Below are 24707 nucleotides of genomic sequence, written 5' to 3' on the forward strand. Positions count from 1 at the left end.
TTATATCACGCCAATGGTACTAGAAAATGGACAAATGAAATAATGAGATAGTAATAAATACACTTTCTCCCTGAATACAATTAAAGCAAAGGATGACCATACCAACGAATGGTTAGCTCAAATGAAAGTAATATCAACTTAGTGGCGCACTAACTAAAGGTTCACCCAAGTTGAGAGGACCCTCAATTGATAGATCAATCAAGGTTGTTCAAGTAAAAATAACCGTGTAGGCGGTTCTGCATCGAGATAACGATAAAAAATCATGTATATGGTACATAAATTTGAGTCTACACTAACATTGAAATAACAATCATGTAGTGTGGTTATCAACATCAAGATTACAATAGATGACACTACCAAACAAATAATTTTATCCTTGAAAGACTTCATCTTCTTCAAAATAATTTGTCTTGAAGTTCTCGTCTTTCTTATTCACTGGCAATTGCAACTCTCCCTTGTTAACTGTATCCAACAATTACTCATCAACGTAATATGCTTCTTTTGCTCCATAGGATTCTCCTCATTGCTTTGACTTCCATTTTTCTTAGAAAAACATCAACACACATCACATGTTAGAACACCAACGCACATCAATCAATAGTTTTTATATCCGAAACATATTCAAAATAATATGAGCATTTAGGTTCAACATTCCTTAATACAAGAAAAATGAGATCATGAAAAGAGGGAGGTCGAGAGAGAGAGAGAAAATGTGTGTTCTCCAATTATATGTAATATTCTTTGGGTGAGAGTTCTCTAAGCAAACAATATAAGGTGAACACACCAAGGAGGTGCGATAAAACAGAATCATACTTCATAGTGCAGTGAAGTCATTTAATGTGAGGAGAGAGATACACAAAAAGGTGTTGGCATACTCTACGCCGATGGCTTAAAAAACCTTTTCCCAAACACTTTTTTCAAGTAAAAAAATCATGTGAAAGGTTTGACACATAGTTTGATAGAGAGATCCAACATTCTTACTGTTGGTTGGAACCCATTTGCAATGGAAGTGATCAGATTGGGATCTCTTGCATTCGAAATCACTATACAAAAATTAACTACATGGGAATGAAATGGTTTATCTTAGAACCGCAATTGAAGTTCCTCCTTCAGAGTATAGTTCTTCCATACTTAAGCAACTGCAGGGTCGTGTGTAGCTAAGGGTCGATCATAGGGAGGTGAGCTCTATGAAAAATTCAGTTCCAACTTAGGTAGAATGTACTAACTAATGGGTATCACAAATTAAAGTAAACTAAACTAATAATGGTGAAAAAGACAAGAATTAACCATAGAATTAAATTAAACATGCAATAATAAAGTGAACCTAATATTAAAATTAGAATGAATTAATGAACCTAAAATTATGTAAGTACTAGAGAGATGTGAAATTATGATGTGGGGAAACACTTAGGAATTAGAATCCACCAAGAGATTTAAGAACAATCTATAAACAATCTAGCCCTATATCTCATGCTTGAATAGGTCAATAAGAAATATGGATTTTTAAATCTAATATGTCCCATGAGTTATTCAACACATACATAACATGAGATTATAAGCAAGACTATATTAGAAATTGATAATCACAAATACGAAAGGCAATCAATGGCATACATAATTTTGACTTTGCAATTTGGTTACATGGAATTAAGAAAATGGGTATCAACTGCTTACAAGTTGCTCTTCATCTCGTGGTTTCATCCAATTCCTCAGTTGCAGAATTTAGTTAACCATGGGGATGAGGAAAGATGAAAAACAACTAGAAAATGGATAAGACATTATATAAAATTAAATCTGAAATTGAAAAGAAAATAAAAAGAAGTATTTTACTAAATATGTACTGCAAATTCCAAGCTTAAGAACTTCAACTTCAATCTTTACTTACAACTCAAAAGAAAAGAAAAAACTAATAAGAAAAAGCTCTCTAAAAATTTGTGTTTCTCAAGTTGTGAATTAGGTGTCTATATATAAGCTAAAGAGAGTGTTAGAAGTAGTTCAGAAAATGGAAAGATACTTGTAAGATAAGGAAGTGGAGAGTTAGAAACCAAGTAGGAAAGAGAAAGATACTTATAAAAGAAAGAGGGAAAGAAAGAATGAAACCAAGAGGCAATAGAGTGTAGAAATAGAGAGTTAGGTATAGTAGAGACAAGAGGAGAGAGATAATATAGTTAATTTTTAAAAATTCTAAAATTCAACTTAAATTCCAACTTAACTCAAAGCGGTTTTTAGGCTATATCTCTCCATCCTGACCCCGGATTGATTCAAACTGAGATTTAAAGATGCATCATTTTAAATTACGAACACAACGAGCCCAATATCCAATATGTTCCGACGAAATCCTTATCTTTCAAAATTATCATTATGCCCCCACACTTGTTCAAGTCCTTCCGTGTCTGATTCTTCTTTGTTGCTCAATCTCTTGGTCAAACTTTTAAATTAAAGTGAAATTCCTCATTTGCCTTGGATTGCTTCAGTGAAACTTCTTCCCATCTTGCCCTTGATCATATGTGAATCGATCCATGGGCAAACCGGTGTCTAAATTGCATTGGACCCTCCCATTTAGCATCTTTTATGCACATGATCATATAACTTGCAAATGTGAGAAAATCACATAATGTAATCACTTTTATCATCAATCTAGTATCAAAATGTTCAATTAAAACGGTCATGGGTGTATAAAATATGATCTAATCACAAAACAAAGAAATCCAAATCTTAGTGATAGAGACTAGAGAACAATTTTCAAAATTAAACAACTAATTTGCTTCTAAAGTGGGAAGAGGTAGAATCTAAAACGGATTGTTATCTTTCTTAGTATGGGTGACAAATATAATCAAATTATATTTTATCCATTACCATAAATAAAAAAAATAATTAACCATTTAATATTCCCAAAATCTTGTCATGCATATAAAACCTACTTTTTCAATATCCCATAATGAGCTATAGGGAATGTAATTTAATACTACCTAACCTCAACTCATTATACATATCTATTTTAAATATTCTGTGAACATGATCGGACGCTGACAAAATATTTCAAATAAAATTTAATAAATAAAACATTATTTTTCATATTAAAAACTAACGATGTAAACAATTTACAAAAACAACACTAGTACCAGATTTCCATCCGATCAAACACAAACATTCTCTCTCCTTGATATTCCCAATTAAAGCCAGTGGATTCCATGTTGATGATATTTTTTATTAACAATATGGGACCACATGTTCAACATACTAATATATAGTCCGTTGAACATCAAGCATTGGTTTACCAAAACACATTATACACCACTACAATAAATTGGGTCTCTCAGGTCAAAGGTCAAGTGACAGATACGAATTTCGTCCTCACACAACTGGCAATAACACATGCGAGATTCTTACCAGATTCTTTTTTATACACACAATATGTATACTTACATTTATATACTGTAATCACATCTCTGGTGACATATAATGTAACGATCATGTGAACAAGATGTTCGGTCATATCCCTAGCCAAGAATAAGTTTGGGTGAAAACCCATAGAACAACTTACAAACCCAATAAATAAATGCCATGCATAAAAAATAATAGTCTTATTAATAAACCAGGTTTGATGGACATACATATCCAACACTTACATGTTACGCCCACCATTGGAAGGCACTTCTCATCTCCTTTATAAATTCCTTGCTCTGTTTGGTTGCAAAGGAAATTGAAGGGAAGGAAAATGAAAAAATCCTAAAAACAAACTTTTGTAATCATTAGCTCACATGAATTACCAAAACCAAAAAACCCATTACCCCACATGGTTGTCACCAACTCCAAATCATTCTATATTTGGTTATTAAATTTCACTTTACTTTGCATTTAAATATGTTAGATTTGAAAAGTAAAATAAAAATTACATCTAAAAAATATCATTTCAAGCATGATAAGAAATTTAAGTAATGTATACAATCATGTTAATAACAATTACAAAAGTTTCTTTTTATAAAGTTCTTAAAATTTCTCTTCCCTTCTTTCGATTTCCCTTGCAACCAAATGAAGTCTAAGCTATAACCAAATTTCTTATGAGTATCTCCCCACGAACACAAGGACTCATGGTGAGAGATCCAAGTTGTACTACACCTTCGAAATTCCTTCTTTAGAATCCATTTTCGCCAAACCTAAATGGTGTACCACATTTGCTTTTCTAGGAACGTAAAGCAACTTCACAAACACAAACAACTGAAACGCATCCAAATCTAACAGAACCTTAAAACAAAAGGGATAATCTTCAAAATTCTCAGCTCATGACCATTCACCTTTTTGAATTAGTCTCCACTATCCAGCGGTCAAACTTCAGCTATTCTGCTTGCTCAAGTCCTTTTCTTTTCATCCGATTTTGGGCGGGGGATTGGATAAAATTATCCAGAGCATTCATCATTTCAAATAGCAAATAACAGACTGTCCATCATATAGCTGTGATAGTTTAGTCACTTCATAGCTTCCTGATTTGCTGTGGAAATGCAAAATAAGCCAACATATGAACTTCTAATACATAGGTTCTATCCACATGCTGAGATGAAAGAAAATCAAAACTATTAGCAATGCTTAATTTCATACAGGGTGATGAATAGACAGTTTGTCAATCCTTTAAAGTTGTGGACAAATTGCAACACCTGCAATCTGATTTGCTGCAGTTCTTGATGAACAGCATCAATTTCCCTTCCTACAGGCTGATCTTTGTCCTTAACAGGTTGAATTCACATGCTGCGGCACATAAAGAGCCAAGTTATTTAAAATGTAGTAGTGTCAAATGCACCATCAAAATTTAACTACACAAAATACCTTATCTATTTTTCTTTTTCTTTTTTTTCTTTTTTAAATAGTGAAATCCCAAAAAATGTCACACCAATCTATCAAATCTTTGCCATGAGAAAGAAGAGGCCCATCTAACTTTCACTGCATCACAGTCAAAGAACATCATGCCATAATGCTTCCTCATATCTATCTATTATATAAAAGTGGAAATAGGAACCACAATAAAAATTATTTTCTGTACCACAAAGAGTAATATGGATCATTCAAAGGAGTTGAATTACCAAGGAGAGTGGATGATCTGGACACGGTGGCTTAGTGCAATCCCAGGTTATGAAACCCTGTTTCGGATCACTATGGGCCACCCAAGGGTTATACAACTCAAATCATATGTATGGTGGAAATTCTGTAATTTATTGCAAGCTAACAAAAAAAGTGGCAGAACTGTAAATAACCAGAATATCAAAGGTAACTTAGGGCCCGTTTGATAACGTTTCTGCTGTTTCTGTTTCAAGAAACGACAGAAACAGAAATTTCTGTTTCTGGGAACAGACAGAATTTTGGGTGTTTGATAAACCTTGTTTCTTGAAACGTTTCTCTGTCTCTTCTTTTGTAAATAGGAAACGATTTCACCAAAATAACTGAGACGATTTCAGTACCTTGACGATCTGAGAGACAAAAGAGATGGGAGAGCAGGGATTTCAACAAAAAGGTTCCAACTGAAGGGATCTCTTCCGATGTTGAGAGGGGTTTTTGAAAAAATGACATGTTTCCAAACCGGAAGATTCCTTGTCAGTCAAAAATTTGGAATTGCATCATCAAATCAGAATTTCCCGTGATGGATGCTCCGATCCAATCGATTCTATGGTTTTTCTCACCTGCTCGTTTGGTTTTCAGATCGGAGGGTCAATTCTGGGGTTTCTGAGACTGATTATAACCGACTAGATCAGAAACGACACTAATCGTCGTCGTTTTCTATTTATTATAATAACAACTAGAAGGATTTCAATTATTTTCCCCCTTAGATATGAACAGAACTAGTCTCCCTAACGTTGGTTTCGTCTTCGATTTCAGTTTATTAGGAGGAAAGGTAGGTGAGGGAAGTCAAGCATAAAGGAGAGATGGCTGAGATCAAAATTTTGTTTGCAGGCATGGAGAATGATTCTTGGATTACGTCTCTTACCTGTGCGAGCTCTGTTATCCAAAGATAGAACAAAGAGAAAACAAGAAACATCCCTAGAATCCACACCAAGGTACTCCTGCAATTGTCCCCTCTCTCACCTTGGTTTTCAAGACTTCCCTAAAACAGAACCCTGAGAGAGGGAGCGAGCGATAGAGAGAAGAGAGAGAGAGCAAGACATACCTACGACAACTGCCTGAGCGACGGGAGTTAATGGCGAGAGCTGCGTGAGAAACGGGAGGTTTTACGAAAAGAGGGTTTTGAGGTTTTTATTTCTTTTTTTATTTCCCTAAAGATCATCTCAAACAAACCAGTATCTCACAGCCTTGCAACGAGAGCAACGGATGGATGAAAAAGCCGAGGCCGAAGATTGGAACCACGACGAAGAAGAAGAAGACCAGGATCAGGTCCGTAAACCCTACATTCAGTGGCGGAGACGGTGGTGATGGTAGTGATGCCAAACTCCGTCTTCAATATCGATTTTTTGTGCCCCATTTTTGTTTCGAGAAATGAGCAAAACAAGTAAAACTTGTTTCGTCATTCATGTTTCTTGAAGCATAAATTGTTATAAATTTCAATTTATGTTTCAAGAAACAAGTGGAACAGAACACTTTTACCAAACGGTATTTATGCCGTTTCTTTGTTTCTGATAACAAGAAAACACAGAAACACGTTTCTGGTTACGTTATCAAACGGGCCCTTAGTGATAAAGTGGAGGAAGGGATTAGAAAGGACTAGAAAGGAATTAAAATTAGATGGAACAAACTAGAAAATGATAACAAATAAAGGATTAAACAGAATTAGGATTAAGATAATGGGTACTTTTGGAAAGAATGTACAATAGGAGGATAATAAAACAGACGAAGCTAGGAGTCATCTTCTACCTTCAGAGAAGACTACTGAAAGACCAGGCAGAACGCAGCCCTCTTGCAGAAGTGAAATCTCCCTGTGGAAAGCTCCAATTCATAGTTGCGTAGGCAAACCAAGGCGGTCAGGGGGGGGCCAAAATTAAGGTGACGCCAGCAAGGCACCTAGGCAACCAAGGCACCAGTCCAAACAAAACCGCCTGGATGCTAGGCGATGCCTTAACAACTATGCTACAATTGATCAGAAAACTCAAGTTAGGTTCGCAACTCAAAGCTGTATCGACTCCCATAGTTAGCCACTATAAGCAGGAAATCAAGGAGGTGAACCCAAAACAGAGACTAGCAATAACCTCTAGACCCAACGATTGTTCCTGGTTCAATCTCACAGCAGGAGGGGGGTTTTGGGGATGAAACTCTAGGGCTCGAGTCACCCTAGCTTGGCAAATCTATTCCCAGATTAGGAAGAGTAAAGAAGAGAAGGTGAGGGAGCACGATCCCAACGTTGATGGCTGCAAGTATCGCCCAAAACGGGGATAGTCCGAAAGTATTTTAGAACCAGGTAACCAGAGAACTAACAATGAAAAGAGAAGAGAATGCAAAAAGCACGCAGGGGAGGAAGAGTGGCGGATGAGCAGGGAAGGAAGAAAGGGTAGGACAGAAAAGGAAAATAGGAAGGAAGAATCAACAATGGAAAATATAAGGATTACACCAGGTAGGGAAGAGGATAACCTGAGAAGGGAAGATCAGATTGATGGGGAAGAGGAAGGGCAGTGATGCAGCTCAGCGATGGATTTAGGCAGTGATGCAGCTCAGCGATGGATTTAGGGAACTATCTTTTGACTTGATTTTTATTTTGCTTTCCTTTTTTGTTAGAAATCAGTTTAGTAGGAGATCTTAATTCAGTTGTTATTTAGGGTAGTGTCCTTTCAAGTAATTTTCCATAAATTGTTTTGATTTTTCCTTTATATTAGATATGTAATGGATGGAGGAACTCAGTTTAGATTTGAATTTTTGAAGAATTGAAATTTGCTATGAAAACCATGGCTGCCGTGAGCTGTTTTCACCCCAACTCTCTCTGAAATCCACTACTCTACTTCTTCCTTATTTCTTCTTCCCTCCTTATTTTTCCTCTCCTTTTATTATTTTTCCCTTGCTGGCTGAACCCCTGTTCTGGGTGGTAGATACAGCCCAAGTTTAGAGGATTGACCTCTTTCTCAGGTTTCTGGACTGAGATTTTGGTAGAAAGTTCTCTACCAGTTGGCAACACAAACCCAAGAGAAGCCCTTCCAAAACTTGGCTTTAGTGGTGATATATCAAAACCAGACCGAGATATGAGTTTTGCCATTTTCAGATCCAGTTGCAGGCTCGAAACACATCAGGTCTGGGCCATTGAGATTTTCTGGTGCTGGATTTATGGAAGACCTGATGCTACGACCCTTCGCTGGAAGTTTCAGGCCAAACTGAGGCCTAGTTGAGAAGCTCTTGCAAACGGAAACTCTTCCAAGTCGTCTCCCCTGTTTTGGTCCAAGGAGGGAGACACTCAATCGTGAGTTAGGTTGTTTATTCCCTTTAATCCTGTTTTCTTATTATACCCCTGCCTTTACCTTTTAATCCCTTTGAGTTTCTTTGTTTCTTATTCCAAGAATATCCCTCCAACCTTATTCGTTGCATAACACTTTTGTTCCTTGATTTTAACTTCCAACTATTTACAACTTTGCCACTCTCTTTATAACTCGTGTTTAATTACAAAACTGCCATTCTATTACTTATTTACAAAGCTACCATTATTCTTAGTGTTTGGTTGTAAAATTGTTATTTCTTAATTAAGTGGGCCCTAAGCGATCCAATCCTAGATTTTGGAACCCGGATCCGCATCAAGCAACAACTGTTGATCAACTTCGACAGGAAGAGCACACGCATGGCAACTTGACACGATGAGGTAACTCTTGGAAGTGTGTCCATCAAATCTAATAAATAAAGTCATTTTATTTATTTATCTATTTTATTTTTTTGGACGTATAAGAATTGCATTAAAAGGAAGGAAGAATATACAGGAGAGGGCATGGAAACAAAGCTAATAAAGCGGCCAAAACCAGAGCCTATCCATGAGAGAAGAGGGGGGAGGGACGGCTGCAAAATGGAGGGCAAACCCCAAGACACAACAATGAGTCTATTCCTTGGGGAGTCCCTTACAAAAGAATGGAGGGCATAGCAATCTTGGAGCCAACATTGAAGATGGCCTACCAAATCCTATCGAAGGAACAAGAACTAGAGATCCATCTTCAGAGATTGTGTTCCATCTAGATATGGTTGATGGAGGCACAATGACGCAGATACAAGCCCGTGGACCTATCCAAACCCATGTGTATCCAGACAGAGATAAAACGGATCCATATTTGAGTCATTGGTTTAGTAGGATTTTAGGAAGTTTAAATTATTTAGAAAAATTATGTAATCTTTTATTTTAAGTAGGATACATAGTAGATATTAGTTTCTTAATTTCTTTTAGTTTTCTTAGTTTGAGTTAGTTTCCTATTTAGAGTTGGTCCCTAGTTTTAGTAGTTTGATTTTCTCTTTAAATACTTGCTTGCAACTGATTAAGAAGACAGATTGAAAGAATGAATTAGCGATTGTGTTGGTTTCAAGCCAAACTGAGGCCTAGTTGAGAAGCTCTTGCAAACGGAAACTCTTCCCAGTCGTCTCCCCTGTTTTGGTCCAAGGAAGAAGACACTCAATCGTGAGTTAGGTTGTTTATTCCCTTTAATCCTGTTTTCTTATTATACCCTTGCCTTTACCTTTTAATCCCTTTGAGTTTCTTTGTTTCTTATTCCAATAATATCCCTCCCACCTTATTCGTTGCATAACACTTTTGTTCCTTGATTTTAACTTCCAACTATTTACAACTTTGCCACTCTCTTTATAACTCATGTTTAATTACAAAACTACCATTCTGTTACTTATTTACAAAAACTACCATTATTCTTAGTGTTCGGTTGTAAAATTGCTATTTCTCAATTAAGTGGGCCCTAAGCGATCCGATCCTAGATTTTGGAACTTGAATCCATATCAAGTAACAACTGTTGATCAACTTCGACAGGCAGAGCACACGCATGGCAACTTGACACAGTGAGGTAACTCTTGGAAGTGTGTCCATCAAATCTAATAAATAAAGTCATTTTATTTATTTATCTATTTTATTTTTTTGGATGAATAAGAATTGCATTAAAAAGAAGGAAGAACATATAGGCTCAAATGGTATGGAAACAAAGCTAATAAAGCGGCCAAAACCAAAGCCTATCCATGAGAGAAGAGGGGGGGGGGGGGACAGCTACAAAATGGAGGGCAAACCCCAAGACACAACAATGAGCCTATTCCTTGGGGAGTCCCTTACAAAAGAATGGGAGGGCATAGCAAGCTTGGAGCCAACATTGAAGATGGCCTCCCAAATCCTATCGAAGGAACAAGAACTAGAGGTCCATCTTCAGAGATTGTGTTCCATCCAGATATGGTTGATAGAAGCACAATGATGCAAATACATACCCGTGGACCAATCCAAATCCATGTGTATCCAGACAGAGATAAAACAGATCCATATTTGAGTCCTTGGTTTAGTAGGACTTTAGTAAGTTTAAATTATTTGGAAAAATTATGTAATCTTTTATTTTAAGTAAGATACGTAGTAGATATTAGTTTCTTAATTTCTTTTAGTTTTCCTAGTTTGAGATAGTTTCCTATTTAGAGTTGGTCTCTAGTTTTAGTAGTTTGATTTTCTCTTTAAATACTTGCTTGCAACTGATTGAGAAGACAGATTGAAAGAATGAATTAGTGATTGTGTTGGTTGAAGCCTGAGAGCTGTGTGCAAGATTCTCTTCCCCCCCCCCCCCCTCCCTCCCTCCCTCCCTCCCTCCCTCCCTCCCTCTTTTCTTTGTGCAATTCCTCTCTCCCCCCTGCAACTCTGAGACCCATCTCAGGGATTAATCCTTCCCCTACTGGCCCTCCACTACACAAAGCTCAGCAATGTCACAAATGGAGTTCCAAGGCAAACGTCAAATCCACCCATATCCACTCTCTCTGAATGGAGAGGATTTTTCTCCTAAAGGCCAGCACATACTAAGGACTCTTCCAAATAGAGGCAGCAAAGGGGCAAGAGAAGAACAAGTGATCTGTGCCCTCAAGACCATTCCAACAAAGGCAGCATGCAAGGGAGACCTGGATGTCCCGATGGATGAGAAAAGATGGAGAAACATTCTACTAGTTCTACAGCATGAAACTTAGGTGTTGAATATCAAATAAAGCCTGTGTACAAACAGAAACTAAATTTTACAAGAGGCCATGTTAAACCAGTTCCACTAGAAAACAGAAGCAACAATTATACCATACAGAACAGTCATTATACAAATGTTCATAATGCACCAACAGAGAAAACAGGGAGCATAGACCACTAAAACAAGCAATTATCTTCAAGGCCAAAACAATTGACAACCAAAATCCTAAAGTAGTATAACAAATTATTCGATAAACCAGATATACAGTGCACTAATTAGCAAGTCATAACAAAATATATAAAATTCGTGTTTGAATTTCCAAACCATATTGTTGTCTAGCAGGTCTAAATATCATTTATCCTTTGTCTAGTTACTGTTACGTGTGCTTTCAAAACCTCTCTGAGGTTAGTCCGTAATATGTTGCTTTCTGTTGATAAAAATCGTGGATTTATTTGATGATTGTGTCCTAGATTTGCATAGGTCTAATTTCATTTATATTGCATTGAGTTCATGTGAGTTATAGCATTGTTGGTAATAAGAGGTCCTTCAACTTGTTTATGAGGTTTAAGTTCAAATCTCCAAAAAAACATATTTCATCATTATTTGTACAATTAATCAAACTTAACAACTATAGATTTTGTGATACACATACACTAAATATGATGCATCTGGAAAACCAGGTTGCACATTTTATCCATACCTTGGGCATGGATGCATCTCCTCGTCTGAAATCTGCACTCAGACCAGATCTCGAATCTCATCGAACACGCATGTGTAGATATTGCAAATTGTTTGACCTCAACTCGGATTCAGTGTGAACTAATTCTGAGCCAGAAAAATCTACCAAGAAACAAGTACACTGATAGGATCACAGAACAGAGACTACAGACCGGAAAATGGAGAAGTTTATATCTCAAAACTGAGAACTCAGAAAGTTCAATAACTTGGTTGAGTGGTTTATTCAAATAGAAGACTAGGCCTGCCAAATTTGACAGAATTCTGATAACAAAATAGGGATCTGCGGAGAAGTCCTAGTGCTATTAGGATTACTAATTAGCATCACAATTTCAGGTTTCAGGAATAGATGAATATGAACTAGAATACATATTTTGAAGAAAAACAGAGTAATAATCCAGTTGATATATTCAAAACAAACTAACTGGAATTTACCGATTGCTCTCTAGACTGGAGTCATCTCCCCCTAAGTTGGAACAATAGGAACAAGAGTCTCTATCATAGGCTTTGTCCCCTCATTGTCTTGTGGAGCATGAGGATCCTCAAGGGAAGATGGTGGGTACACTGGTGCAGCAAGCAGATTCAGAGTCATCTCTTCTTCACTAATAATACCAGACACCTCCTGAAGAGGTGATGATGAGTAGTAACCAATAGATTCATGAAACACAACATCCATTGTTACCATAGTACGACGGGTAAGAGAATGGTAACACTTGTATCCTTTTTGTACAGGAGAGTATCCCAGAAAGATACACTTAGTACTTTGAGCTCTCAATTTTCCTGGTAAATGATAATCCCTAGTATAGCATGTACACCCAAAAGTCTTTGGAAGAACCAAGAAAGATGTAATCCCTTGAAGAACCTCAACAGGAGTTTGAGAGCTGAGGACACGAGTTGGCATGTTATTGAATAGGTAAGTTGCAGTGAGGACAACACTCCAATACTAAAATGGAACATGTCTAGCAAACATAACGGCTCGAGAAATATCCAGCAAGTGCCTATTCTTGCGTTCCGCCACCCCATTCTGAGCACGAGTGCTGACATAGCTTGTCTGATGAAGAATCCCATGATCAGCTAAGTATACTAGAAACAAGCAACTTCAGACCATCGCTACTACTGTAGCACCTATACACATCCCTTTGCCAACCCTGGATCCAAAACCGACTAAGCCTCATACTTCAGGTATAATTTCTCCTTCTGACCAACCTACTGCATTTAGAAAAGGCACTAGAACTTGTACTCAACACCCTATATCTCATGTTGTTTCATAATAGTCCATTTCTCCTTCCTATCGTACTTTTGTGTCTTCTCTTTCCTCTATTTGTGTTCCCAGGAATTGGCAGGAAACTCTTGTAGATGAAAAATGGAAGGTTACAATGGAGGAAGAAATGGATGCCTTAAAAAAGAATACTATATGAGAACTTATGACTCTTCCAGCTAGGAAGAGACCAATTGGTTGTAAGTGGGTGTTTGTGGTAAAACAGAAGATCGATGGTTTTGTGGACAAATATAAGGCAAGGCTTGTGGCTAAAGGGTTTATTCAAAATATGGAATTGACTACCCAAAGACGTTTGCCTCAATTGCCAAGTTTACCTTTATGCGAGTGTTATGCTCATGTACTATAAACCTATGGGAACTCCAACAACTTGATGTAAAGAATGCTTTCCTCCATGGAGAGCTTGATGAAGAAGTGTATATGGATATTCCACCAGGTTTCTCTAGTAAAAGAACTCAAGGCAAGGTCTATAAGTTGAAGCGTGCTCTCTATGGTTTGAAGTAGTCATCTAGAGCGTGGTTTGGAAGATTTCACAAGGCTATGATAAATGTGGGTTATAAGCAGAGTAATGCTGACTACACATTGTTCATAAAGAGGTCTGATGAGAAAGTTACTATGCACATTGTCTATGTGGATGACATCGTGGTAACCAAAAATGATAATACTGAGATTGATCATCTCAAGGGCTTTCTGGGCAGAGAATTTGAGATAAAAGATCTTGGAAATTAAGATACTTTCTTGGGATTGAAGTTGCTAGGTCTTCAAAAGGCATCTTTCTCTCTCAAAGGAAGTACATCCTTGATCTACTGTCCGAGACAGGTATGATGGATTGTCATCCTTCTGATACTCCTATGGAAGTTAGTACTTAGCTCAAGGAAAAGGAGGGTGAACCAGTTGACAAAGGCCGCTACCAATGGTTGTAGGGAAATTGATATATGTCTCATACATGACCTGATATTGCTGTGGTTGTGAGTTTGGTTAGTCAGTTTATGTATGATCCATATTCCTCTCATATGGAAGCAGTTTTATGTATCTTACAGTACTTGAAATCAGCTCTAGGGAAAGGGATCCATTTATCTCCTCATGATCATCTCCAAGTTGAAGCTCATACAGATGTTAATTGGACTGGTTCACCTGACACAAAGTCCATTGTACCTTTGTAGGTGGGAACCTTGTCACTTGGTGCAACAAGAAGCAAAATGTGGTGGCTAGATCTACTGCTGAAGCAGAATTCCGTGCCATAGCACAAGGTATTTGTGAGCTATTCTGGTTGCATACACTTTTGGATGATATTGGTATACCTATTCATCTTCATATGATGCTCTACTGGGATAACAAGGCTGCTATTAGTATTGCTCATAATCCAATACAGCAAGAACCAAACACATGGAGATCGACAGACACTTCATCAAAGAAAAGTTGGATGATGGTTGATTTGTGTTCCTTTTGTGAAGTCTGGTGATCAACTAGCTGATATGTTTACTAAGAGGCTGGTTGGGAAGATGTTTCATGCTAGTTTAGTCCAGTTGGGCATGTGTGACATCTATGCAACAACTTGAGGGGGTGTTAGAATATGCTACTTAAGTGTGTCATAGGGGTACACTGGATATTTCCCCCTTTGGCCAACCTATTCTGTCCTAGTTAGAGTATGGGTCGGTTAATGGGGGCAAACTTGTAATTTTGTTCTCTTTTGCTTATTATAAATACGTAACTTGTGTGATCTAACAAGTTCCCATGGTGATAGTGGTTAGTAGATATTTTTTCAGTTGCTTTTTTTCTCCCCTCGCCCTTCCTTTTTGATGTTCAGCCATCCCATTCCCTTTTGAGCTCTGCCCACCATGGCTGCCCCCTCGGAGGGGACTACCTTTGCTCCGTTTGGTCCCTCTTCCCTCTGCAATCCTTCGCCAACCTCCTCCCTTTTCTCTTCCCCACTTTTACCCCCCCAAACTCAGGTTAATGCCTGGTCCTCCCCTCTAAAACACTCTGTTCCCCAACCCACTGACGGCCTTCCTCTCCATTTTGTCCCGCCATCCCAACTGGGGGATTCTCTAATTGCAAAGTGCCCGGAGGGCCTTCCGGACTCCGAAGCTTCCCGATGGAACAATTCTCTGATCTGTCATTTTCTGGGTAAAAGACCCCCTTCCATCTTGTGAAGCTTTCCCTCCTTAAACAATGGAGGCCATCTGGAACTGTGGAAACTTACCTCCTAGATCACAGTTTCTTCATATTTAAATTTTTTTAGGAAAGTGACAAAATTCGATGCCTAGAAGGAGGCCCTTTGTTGGTGGGTCGTAAAAATATATTCCTATCCCTTGGCACAGGCGTTTACTGCTTAATCAAGTAGATTATTCAACCATCCCACTCTGGATTTCATTACCAGGTCTCCCCCTCCACTTATGGTGTGCCGAAGGATTAAGCACCATGGGGTCTGATTTAGGTGTCCTGCTCTGCTCAAATGCCAGAACAAACAAAAAAGACCGGCTTGCTCACACTCTTATCTGGGTGGAGGTTTCTGTCTCTAAGGCCCTCCCCTCCATCTCTATCCAAGATGGAGAAACATCCAGTTTCCAACAGGCCATCGCCTATAATTGGCATCCACCCTAATGCCTCTGTTGCAAGGTATTCGGTCATGACACAAGTTTGTGTATTCAAAAACCTCCGGCCAGAGAAGATGGATCGGATATGCTCTCTAACCCCATTGGTCCCATATACCAATGGGACCGCTCTGTTATGTCAATCTCAAGTCGTTGCCCTTCCTTGCCTCCTCCGACCAGAGAAGACCTAACCGGAGACGCAGCCGTAAGTGGATCCCCTCCTTAACTGATGTAAAAGACCAGCTGGTCCCTGGTGATCCTTTACCTTCTGGGCAAAATCAATTCTCAATTTTGCAGTCTGATGTGGAGGACTAGGAGCAATTGACTCTTACCGTTAACACTACTGGCGATGTCCCATCTCAGAGTTCTCTTGGAGAAACCACCGCTATAAGCAACTCCTCGGATTCGTCCTCCTCTGATGAAGACTCCTCCAGCTCTAAAGATTCCTCAGAGGTAGAGTCTTTTGAGACTGAGGCCTCGTCCTCGTCTAAGGGTTCTGATGAAGACCCCCTGCTATTGCCTTTGCTGGTGATAACGAGAATCAGTTGGAAGTGCCGCCTCTGGAGCCTTCCCATTTTGATGAAAGCTTGTTTGCGATCTCCCCCACCACTTTGTCAGCTTCCCCTGAGGTGGGCCCCACTAGCATTGGCAACGAACCTATTGGCCTCTCTTCTCCCAGCGGCCCACCAAGCCATTTAGTCTAGGGCCAATCCTCTGGCCCATTATTGATTTCCACCCCTCCAGCCCACGAAGCAAATCCCCCTCCCTGAGCCTTCTCATTCTGGGCTTCCCCCTCTAAGTCAACCCATTTCCAAAACTATTGCTACTCATGGTTCTATCCATGACCTGACCCATAAGCATCCTTTGAAACCATCTTCTTCACCCAGAATCCACATCCCCCAAAAGAACCTTACCTCCGCCTACAAAAAATCCAAAAGAACTTCGAATGCCTTGCTCGCCCCATCCATTACCCCCCTCTTCCTTCCCCTACCCCCCAACTCTCAGTCTTATTAGAGACGTAGGAAATCTAGCCCCTGGCTTGGCTGCCGCCTCCCCCTTAGAGTATGAGAAGCCCCTTACTCCGTTGGTCTGATGTCTCAAGATCTCGTGTGGAACCTCAAGGGCATAAATTCCCCCTAAAAGCATGCTACTGTTCGTCTGTTGATGAAAGATTCCCATCCAGCTTTCTGTTGTTTGCTTAAAACCCATTTAAAAGAATCCTCTCTATCCCGGGTGGCTTCCACCATTGCCCTGGGATGGTCTTTTATCTCTAATCATTCTCACCACCCAAATGGCCATATTTGGTTTCTCTGGGACCCTCATAAGCTCTTTTTTTCCCTCATTTCAGCTTCCTCTCATCTTCTTCACCTTTCCATTTCCGACCCTACATGCAGTTTCTCTTTCTTGTTCTCTGTTGTTTATGCTTCCAACCGTATTCTGGACAGGGACATCCTCTGAAATGATCTCCGCTCCATTGCTAATCAAGTTGGCTCTCGCCCATGGGGCATTTGTGGAGACTTCAATATAGTCAGGTTTGCCCATAAAAAGCAAGGTGGGGGTCATCTAAACTCTGCTAGTATCGAGGCCTTCAACGAGTGTATTAAGGACCTTCTTGATGATCTCCGATGGTCCGGTATAAAGCTTTCTTGGAATAATAAAAGACCTGGGTCTTTCCACATTGCTTAATAGCTTGATAGGATGAAGATTAATTAAGCCTGGCTATTGACTTTCCCTTCTTCCAATGCCACTTTTTAGCCTCCAGCCATCTCCGACTATAGTCCCATCTGCCTTTTCATCCAACCTTATACCCCTTTTGGTCCCAAACCATTTAAATTTTTCAACATATGGACCTCCCACCCAGATTTCCTTTCCATTGTCCAAACTGCATGGCTCAAGCCTATCCATGCCTTTTCAACCCCTTTTACTACTCTTTCAAGGAAGCTCAAAAATGTTAAGGAGACCCTCAAGATTTAGAATACTAACTCCTTCAGGAACATCTCTTCTCTTGTTTCAGATTGCAGGAATAAGTTGGCTTCTGTCCAGTTCCATCTTCAATCTAATCCTCTCAACTCTGATTTGGCGGCCGAAGAGAAATTGGAATCAGAAAACCTCTCAAGGCTGCTGGCTAGTGAGGAAAGCTTACTAAAACAAAAATCTTGCATCGATTGGTTGGAATCGGCGGATTCCAACTCCTTTTACATCCATCACTCTTTGAAGGCTAGAAATAACATCAACCACATTCCCAAGTTCACCTCCCCAAATGGAGTCCAGGTTCACAAAGTTGATGAGATCAAAGAGGTTTTCAAAATTTTGTTTAATCCCATCTCTTCTCCGGCCATGCCCATTCCTGAGAACATGGCCCATCTGCTTTAGGAAATTCCCTCTGATGAGGAGATTACTTCTACTATCTGGTCCCACAAAGCCAACAAATCCCCTAGCCCGGATGGATTCAGTATAGGCTTCTTCAACTCAGCTTAGGATATAATTAAAGAAGATTTGATCAAAGCCGTTAAAAGTTTCTTCTTCAATCCGGATCAAATAAAGGGAATCAGCCACACCTTCCTATGTCTTATTCCCAAGAAAGATGGGGTTGATAATATGAATGACTTCAGACCGATCTTTCTTTGCAATCTCTTGTACAAGTTCATCGCCAAGATCCTTACAAATAGACTAAAGATGGTGGTGGACTCCTTAGTTAGTGACAATCAGTCTGCTTTCATTCCTGGAAGAAGTATTGGGGACAGTATTATTCTCTATCATGAAATTGTTAAAGGTTTTGACAGAAAGGGTCATCCCCCTGCAACCCTCATGAAGATTGATATCCACAAGGCTTTTGACAACCTTAGATGGGACTACATAACTTCAGTTCTCAACAAGATGGGATTCCCACCGAACTTCACCAAATGGATATACCATTGCACTGCCTCTCCCCGCTTCTCTATTTTGGTTAATGCCCGGCTGATTATTTCTCCTCTTCTGCAGGTATAAGACAAGGCTGCCCTCTATCCCCTTATATTTTCTGCCTTGCCATGGAAGTCCTCTTCAGAAGTTTGCAATCAGCTTCGGATTTGAACCAAATCACCCCCATCCCAAAATGTAAGGCCTTAAGGCTGACCCACCTTGCTTTTGCTAACGACTTGATGATATTCTCCAAAGCTGATGGCCCCTCCTTGGATACTATTATGCATTGCCTCGATCTCTTTGCCTTGATGTCAGGTCTCCAGATCAACCCAGGGAAATCTCTCATTTTCTTGGCTGGGATTTGAGATGATACTAAAGTTTTTTTTTTATGGAGAAGACTGGTTTTTACCTGGGATCTCTTCCTGTCAAGTATCTGGGGCTGCCTCTAATTCCGGCTCGGCTTACTGCCCACCACTGCTCTCCCATGCTTGATCTATCAAAAAGCGCCTTCAATTATGGAAAGGAAAACTTCTATCCATTGCTGGCTAGTTAGAGCTGATTAGATCTGTCCTCCAAGCCTCTTACATTTACTGGTCTGGAATTTTTGGATTGCCCAAATCCATAATATCTAAGCTGGAATCCATTATTGCCTCATTTCTCTAGAAAGGGTGCGAGACCTCTAGATTTCTCCACCCTCTTAGTTGGGCTATTATTTGTCTTCCCAGGAAGGAAGGAGGCCTGGGCTTGAGGCACATTAAAGATGACAATACTATAAGAATCCTGAAGCTTATTTGGAAAATTGTTACTAAGAAAAACAGCATTTGGGTTGATTGGGTCTACTCAAATCTCCTCAAGGCTGACTCCTTCTGGACGGTTAGAATCCCCTCGGATGCCTCTTGGGTCTAGCGCAAGATCATCTCCTTCAGAGCATTGGCATCCAAACTATTTCCTACCGCATTGGGGATGAATCCACCCTTTCCTCTGGCTTGATCCATGGCACCTAATGGGGACTCTCTCTCTTGCTATCAGCACCCGCTCCATCTACAGTTCCGGGCTCCTAAGCCATGGTCTCCTCCATCACATCTTCTGTTGCTTGGGACCACCCTCCCCTTGGTTCAGAACAGTTAGCAGATGACTGGAACTCTTTGCCCGCCCTCTTCTTCACCGGCCAAGGAAGGACACTATTGTTTGAAACCATTCCTGGAATGGCTGTTCTAGTACAAGGCTACTTGGGACTCTGTCAAATTCCATGGCCTCTCTGCTCCCTAGCACAAGCTTGTCTGGTTCAAGCATCATATCCCTAGGCAAAGGTTCACAGCTTGGAGGGTCTTCTTGAGATGCCTCCCCACACAGAGCTTTCTTTTACAGCAAAGAATTCTTGTCACGTCAGTCTGCTACCTTTGTGGTTCCGATCCTGAAGAAATCGACCTCTTTTTTGACAACCCTGTGTCTTCCTCTATTTGGAAAATGGTTCTCTCCAAATGTTGGCCGGTTAGTAAAAGAATCCTTCCTTTTCAAAGAGAGTGGATTTGAATGAATGTGACATTCCAAGGGAAGACCATTTGCAAACTCGTGGCCAAGCTCGCCTTCTATGCAACCATCAACCAATCTGGATGGAGAGAAATCATAGGAAATGGAACTCCAACTCCCGTCCTCTTGAAAAGATTTGGAGCTCGATCTTTTTTTATGTAAAAGCTAAGATTTTGAAAGTTTCTTTATCTTGTCCCCCTTCCCTTTGTCACATTATTTCTTCCTGGGACCTCCCTCGATCTGTGATCAAGAACCCGGATCTCCTTTGAAGTCTGGGGCCGTTGTCTTCTTCTCCCTCCCCCCTGGGGTCTGTATATTTCTCTCTTGGTAATGAATTTATTTATTCACCCAAAAAAACTTGTGTGATCTAAGCGTTCTCCCCATTCATACTATTAACACCTAGTTTGCACTCCAGGGAACAATCACACCTGTCTTTTCCTCAACAGCCCATAACAGCTAGTTCTTGTAAGAGGGGTGCCTTGGTTAATAAATAAGGGACTTTGGGACGGTTCAACTCATCCAATTTGCTGAGCATTTATTGGTATACTTTAATTAGATCATTTGGGAGTGTTGACAGAGAGAACATTGTACTTCATTTGCATGTCTAGCCTTCAAGGAGCTTTTTTCTTTGTTCTTCATTTGAAGTGTAATTGGGATGCAAGACCAGTTCTTCGGACCAGGCCATATATGTTTGAGAGCTCCGACCAAAAACCAGGCCCGAATTGGGATTTGGGTCTAAAAGGATAAATTGGATATTTTCTTTAGTGAAGGGCTTGCTGCCAAGGGCTTAATGGGAACGCAAGCATGGGCATCCAAGGGAAGGGCAGGGTGGTAATTTTATTACCCCAAGTGAGAGGGCACAAGCGGATGTTGCTAGGCAGCATTCTTTTTCCCTATTCTTTTATTAAGATGATATGTATTTTTTAAATTATTTTTGTTAAGTTTGTCTCGAATTCTTGACCTGTTTTGAAGGACACTCCGACATATTTTGGTGGCGACCCGAATGGGATTTTTTTTTCTAAGATCTATGATGAAAGGAGAGGTGTTGGGCCGATAGGTTCAACCCAATCGACAGCGACAGGATGGACCAGCCGCGACTTGGAGTATATAATGTACTATTGTCTTGTTAAGCAAGCAGTTGTAATTTGGGGGGGGGGTTTCAAGCTCGGGTTTTAGAGCGAGTTTTCTCACTGTTGTTTGGGTGTAATCCCTCTTCTACATAGTGAAGCATCTTTTTCCTTTACTCGAGGACGTAGCAGACCACATCGGTGTGTGAACCTCGTTAAATCTCTGTGTTGTACAGATCTGTGTTTGTTTATTTTCGTATTTGTTGGTGTTTGCTATAGCAATTTTATTTTATCTTTATTTGGAAGGAGATAGATACATAGGTACGGAGATAGTAGTTTCCTTAGTTGAGTTAAATTGGTTTTCTTAGTTTCTTTAGTTGAGATCATTTCCATTTGTTGTTTGGAGTTTTCTTTATATATTGGCTTGTAACTGATGATAGTACAATAGTTTTGATAATGGAATAAAAGTTTGAGTGGTTACCTCCCAGTTATGGAGTTGTCAGACCAGATTGGTCAAAGACGATGTCCTATATGGTTATTCCTACTGCTTCTTCTGTGTTATATTCTGTTTCTGACATGATTTGCAGCCAAAGAGTTGTCAGCGATCTTCTTAATTCCTTTCCCCTTTGTCCTCAGAATTAAGAATCAACTACTGCCTTAGGGTGACCCATCCTGCTGAGTTTGAGCACCAAATCAGGTCGGAGTAATGAGCCACAGAATTGAGTTCGGTGCTGATTCCGTTGGTGTAAAGTTGAACAGTCCTTCACCCCTTTTCTCCTTCCTCCCTCTTAACTGTGGGAGTCCAATACCCATCCATGGACAGAGCCACGCCTGAAATTTCAGGCTCAACCAATCTCTACTGAAGGAGTTATCTTGCTTCGTAAGTTCTGGTTTTACGTTTCTGTTCATTAGCCCAAGGTTGAAGACAACCTCTCGCTTGTTCTTCAATCCCTTTTTTTTTATTTACCTAATCTACCCCTCCTCTCTCCTTTATCCTTCTTTATCCTTTGTTTTAGTTCTCTTCCAAGTCTACCTTTATCCTCTTAATCCTAATCCCTTATATGTCCCAACTCCTAATATCCACCAGTTTTCTCCTCTAAGATTCGGTTTAAATTACCAAAGAGCCATCCCCTTGTAAACTTGGATTATTTACAAGATTGCCATTATCTTCTTATTTTTCCAATTGTTGTATCAGGTGGGCCCATAGCGAACCCAATACGGTTTTGTGATCCAGGTTCGGCACCAATTTTCTTGCGGGACGGGTGTTCTCCACAAGTGTGAAGCAGTTATTTAGAGGTTTGCCACCGGGAAGCCAAATTTGTTAGTGGAAATCCAAGAACAGGAGGGTCTTTGGTAATGGAAGTAAGCACGGTTGAGGCCGAACTACTCTACATCGTTTGTGTCTTCCCTTTTGTTTTGTTCAATCACATCTACTAGTTCATCCTCACTTAGAAAAAAAAAAAAAAAAAAAAAAAAGGTCGTAAATCCCAATTCTCTTGGGTTGCCATACATTCCACAGGGACCTCCACTGGATTGGCTATATGATCATGCAATGGTGTAAATCAACCATAGTTTAGTTTCAGATTCCTTTGATAGGTTGCAGTATGGTTCAGAGTCTAGAATAAAATCTAGAAGGACAAAGATGCTGGAACCATAGAGAGAAGTAGAACCAGGATCAGATTGAAGAAATTTGAAGAGTTATACAGAAAAATCTGGAATTAATGAAATATTAAGAGAAAAAAATCAGTTTTCCAGGTGATTACAACCATTACTGGTGTGATACTGTGGTTCAAAAACCCTGTTTGGGTTCAATATGTGCCCAACCGTGATAAAAACTCCAATAATAGGGCTGATGAACAGTACAACACCTTATGTGCAAAGTAACAAGTGAAGGGATCAAATAGGAATTGAAATTTAGAAGTAGGAGGCTCTTTTGTTAACTAACAAAATGATAGGAAAGTAATAAAAGAGACTAAGGATTAGAGGGGCTTCATTGAATAACCATGTTGAATAATGGATTATTGTAACAATGGGTTTTAAGGGTTATATCCAAACGGACCCTTGAGCCCTCTTAGGATTTTATTTTATTATAGATAGAGGACTGTGCTCATTATGCACAAGTCCAATTTCCCAAGTTCTTCACAGTATCAGAGCAGGTCTGATTACCAAACCCAAAACCATTCCCCTTCTTCTTCATCATCTAGCCTGCCAGTCGCTGCCACGCCGCTGTTCACCCTATTGCGGAGCCCTTTCTCTCTCGGCCCACCCTCTCCATGCCGCTGCGTCCTCTCCACAACAGCCCTACACTGCCATCCGCCATCCCTATTGCGCAGCCCACCCTCTCTCTTGCAGCCTTCTAGCGCCAAACCCCTACACCGCCACCCTCTCTCTCTCTCTCTCTCTCAACCTTCCTGCCAACACCCTACACTGCCGCCCTCCCATCACCACCCTTTCTACCAGTGCAAATCTCCATCACACTACCCTCCCCCTTTCCCCTTACTTTTGATCAGTCTCTTGAAGCTCCTATTTCTCATAGAGAAGGTTATAGGACTTGTACTCAGCATCCTATTTCCAATGTCGTGCCATATAATGTCCTTTCCCCACCATAGCGTGCACTTGTGTCTTCCTTGTCCTCTGTTTCTATTCTTAAAACCTGGCAAGAGGCAGGAGGCAGGAGGCAGGAGGCAGGAGGCAAGAGCATAGTTAGCAAATTCGGATTCGGGAATTATTCGGGCGGAGAATTATTCGAAATAATTTAATTGGTTACTTTAAGGATTCGGTCAAAAAAGCGGTCAGAAAAGCGGACAAAATAAAAATCGGAGTCGGATTCGGATTCGAGAATTATTCGACTAAAAAAATAAAAGTCCGGCAAAAAATTCGGATATTATTTTTATAGTTTATTGTATATTTTTTATTTATCAAGTTATTAACTTGATTTGTATACTTAGAAAGAGCAAATTACTTTATACAATAAAGTAAAAACTATGAAAAAATTGTCATTGAGCGATGGAAGCAATGGTTATTGTAATCCAATTTCTACTCATGAAACAGATTAGGCCCTAAAACAATGAAAGCAAGATTACAACTACAACAAAACAAATAAATAAATTGACCACAAAAAATTTTCACTATCCTTTTGCTTAGGTTCACAAGACCCATATTGCACTAAGATGCACTAATTTTTCACAATTAAAGCAACAATATAAAAGAAGATTGACCGATACGGCGATATGAATCTGTCCTGGTCCCCCAGAACCTCAAATTATCCATCAAGGTTTGATATCTCCCCTATCTTAGGATGAACAGATGAAGTTATGAGAAAGAAATGAAACAAAGAGTAGATTCGTATGATTGTTACAGAAGAATTAGTTGGAGAAAAAAGATGGGAAGGAGGCAGTAATTTGGGAGAGAAGAAGATGAAAAAAAAAAAAAAAAACTATTTCGGTGGTGGGTACCGTGGGTTTCATATATGACTTTTTTTTTTTTTAATATTGTTTAAGTG

General features: G+C 39.7%; 1 protein-coding gene across 5 annotated transcripts in view; it reads right to left on the reverse strand.

Moving 5' to 3' along the window:
- Positions 1 to 269: 269 nt before the first annotated feature.
- The window catches only part of LOC122085820 (nuclear transcription factor Y subunit C-1-like), a 37774-nt gene continuing 13336 nt past the window's right edge, over positions 270 to 24707 (reverse strand). For 2 of the 5 annotated variants that reach the window (XR_006142234.1, XR_006142235.1), the window contains 2 exons: positions 4653 to 4743; positions 270 to 4489 (listed from right to left, as the gene is read on the reverse strand). Coding sequence is in view for 1 of the 5 variants with exons in the window: in XM_042654410.1 (XP_042510344.1) it covers positions 4414 to 4489 (76 nt within the window). In the remaining 4 variants the exon portion in view is untranslated. The other 3 variants (XR_006142233.1, XM_042654410.1, XM_042654412.1) reach the window with 3 other exon arrangements.

Source organism: Macadamia integrifolia, chromosome 8, assembly GCF_013358625.1.
Source record: "Macadamia integrifolia cultivar HAES 741 chromosome 8, SCU_Mint_v3, whole genome shotgun sequence".
NCBI lineage: Eukaryota > Viridiplantae > Streptophyta > Magnoliopsida > Proteales > Proteaceae > Macadamia > Macadamia integrifolia.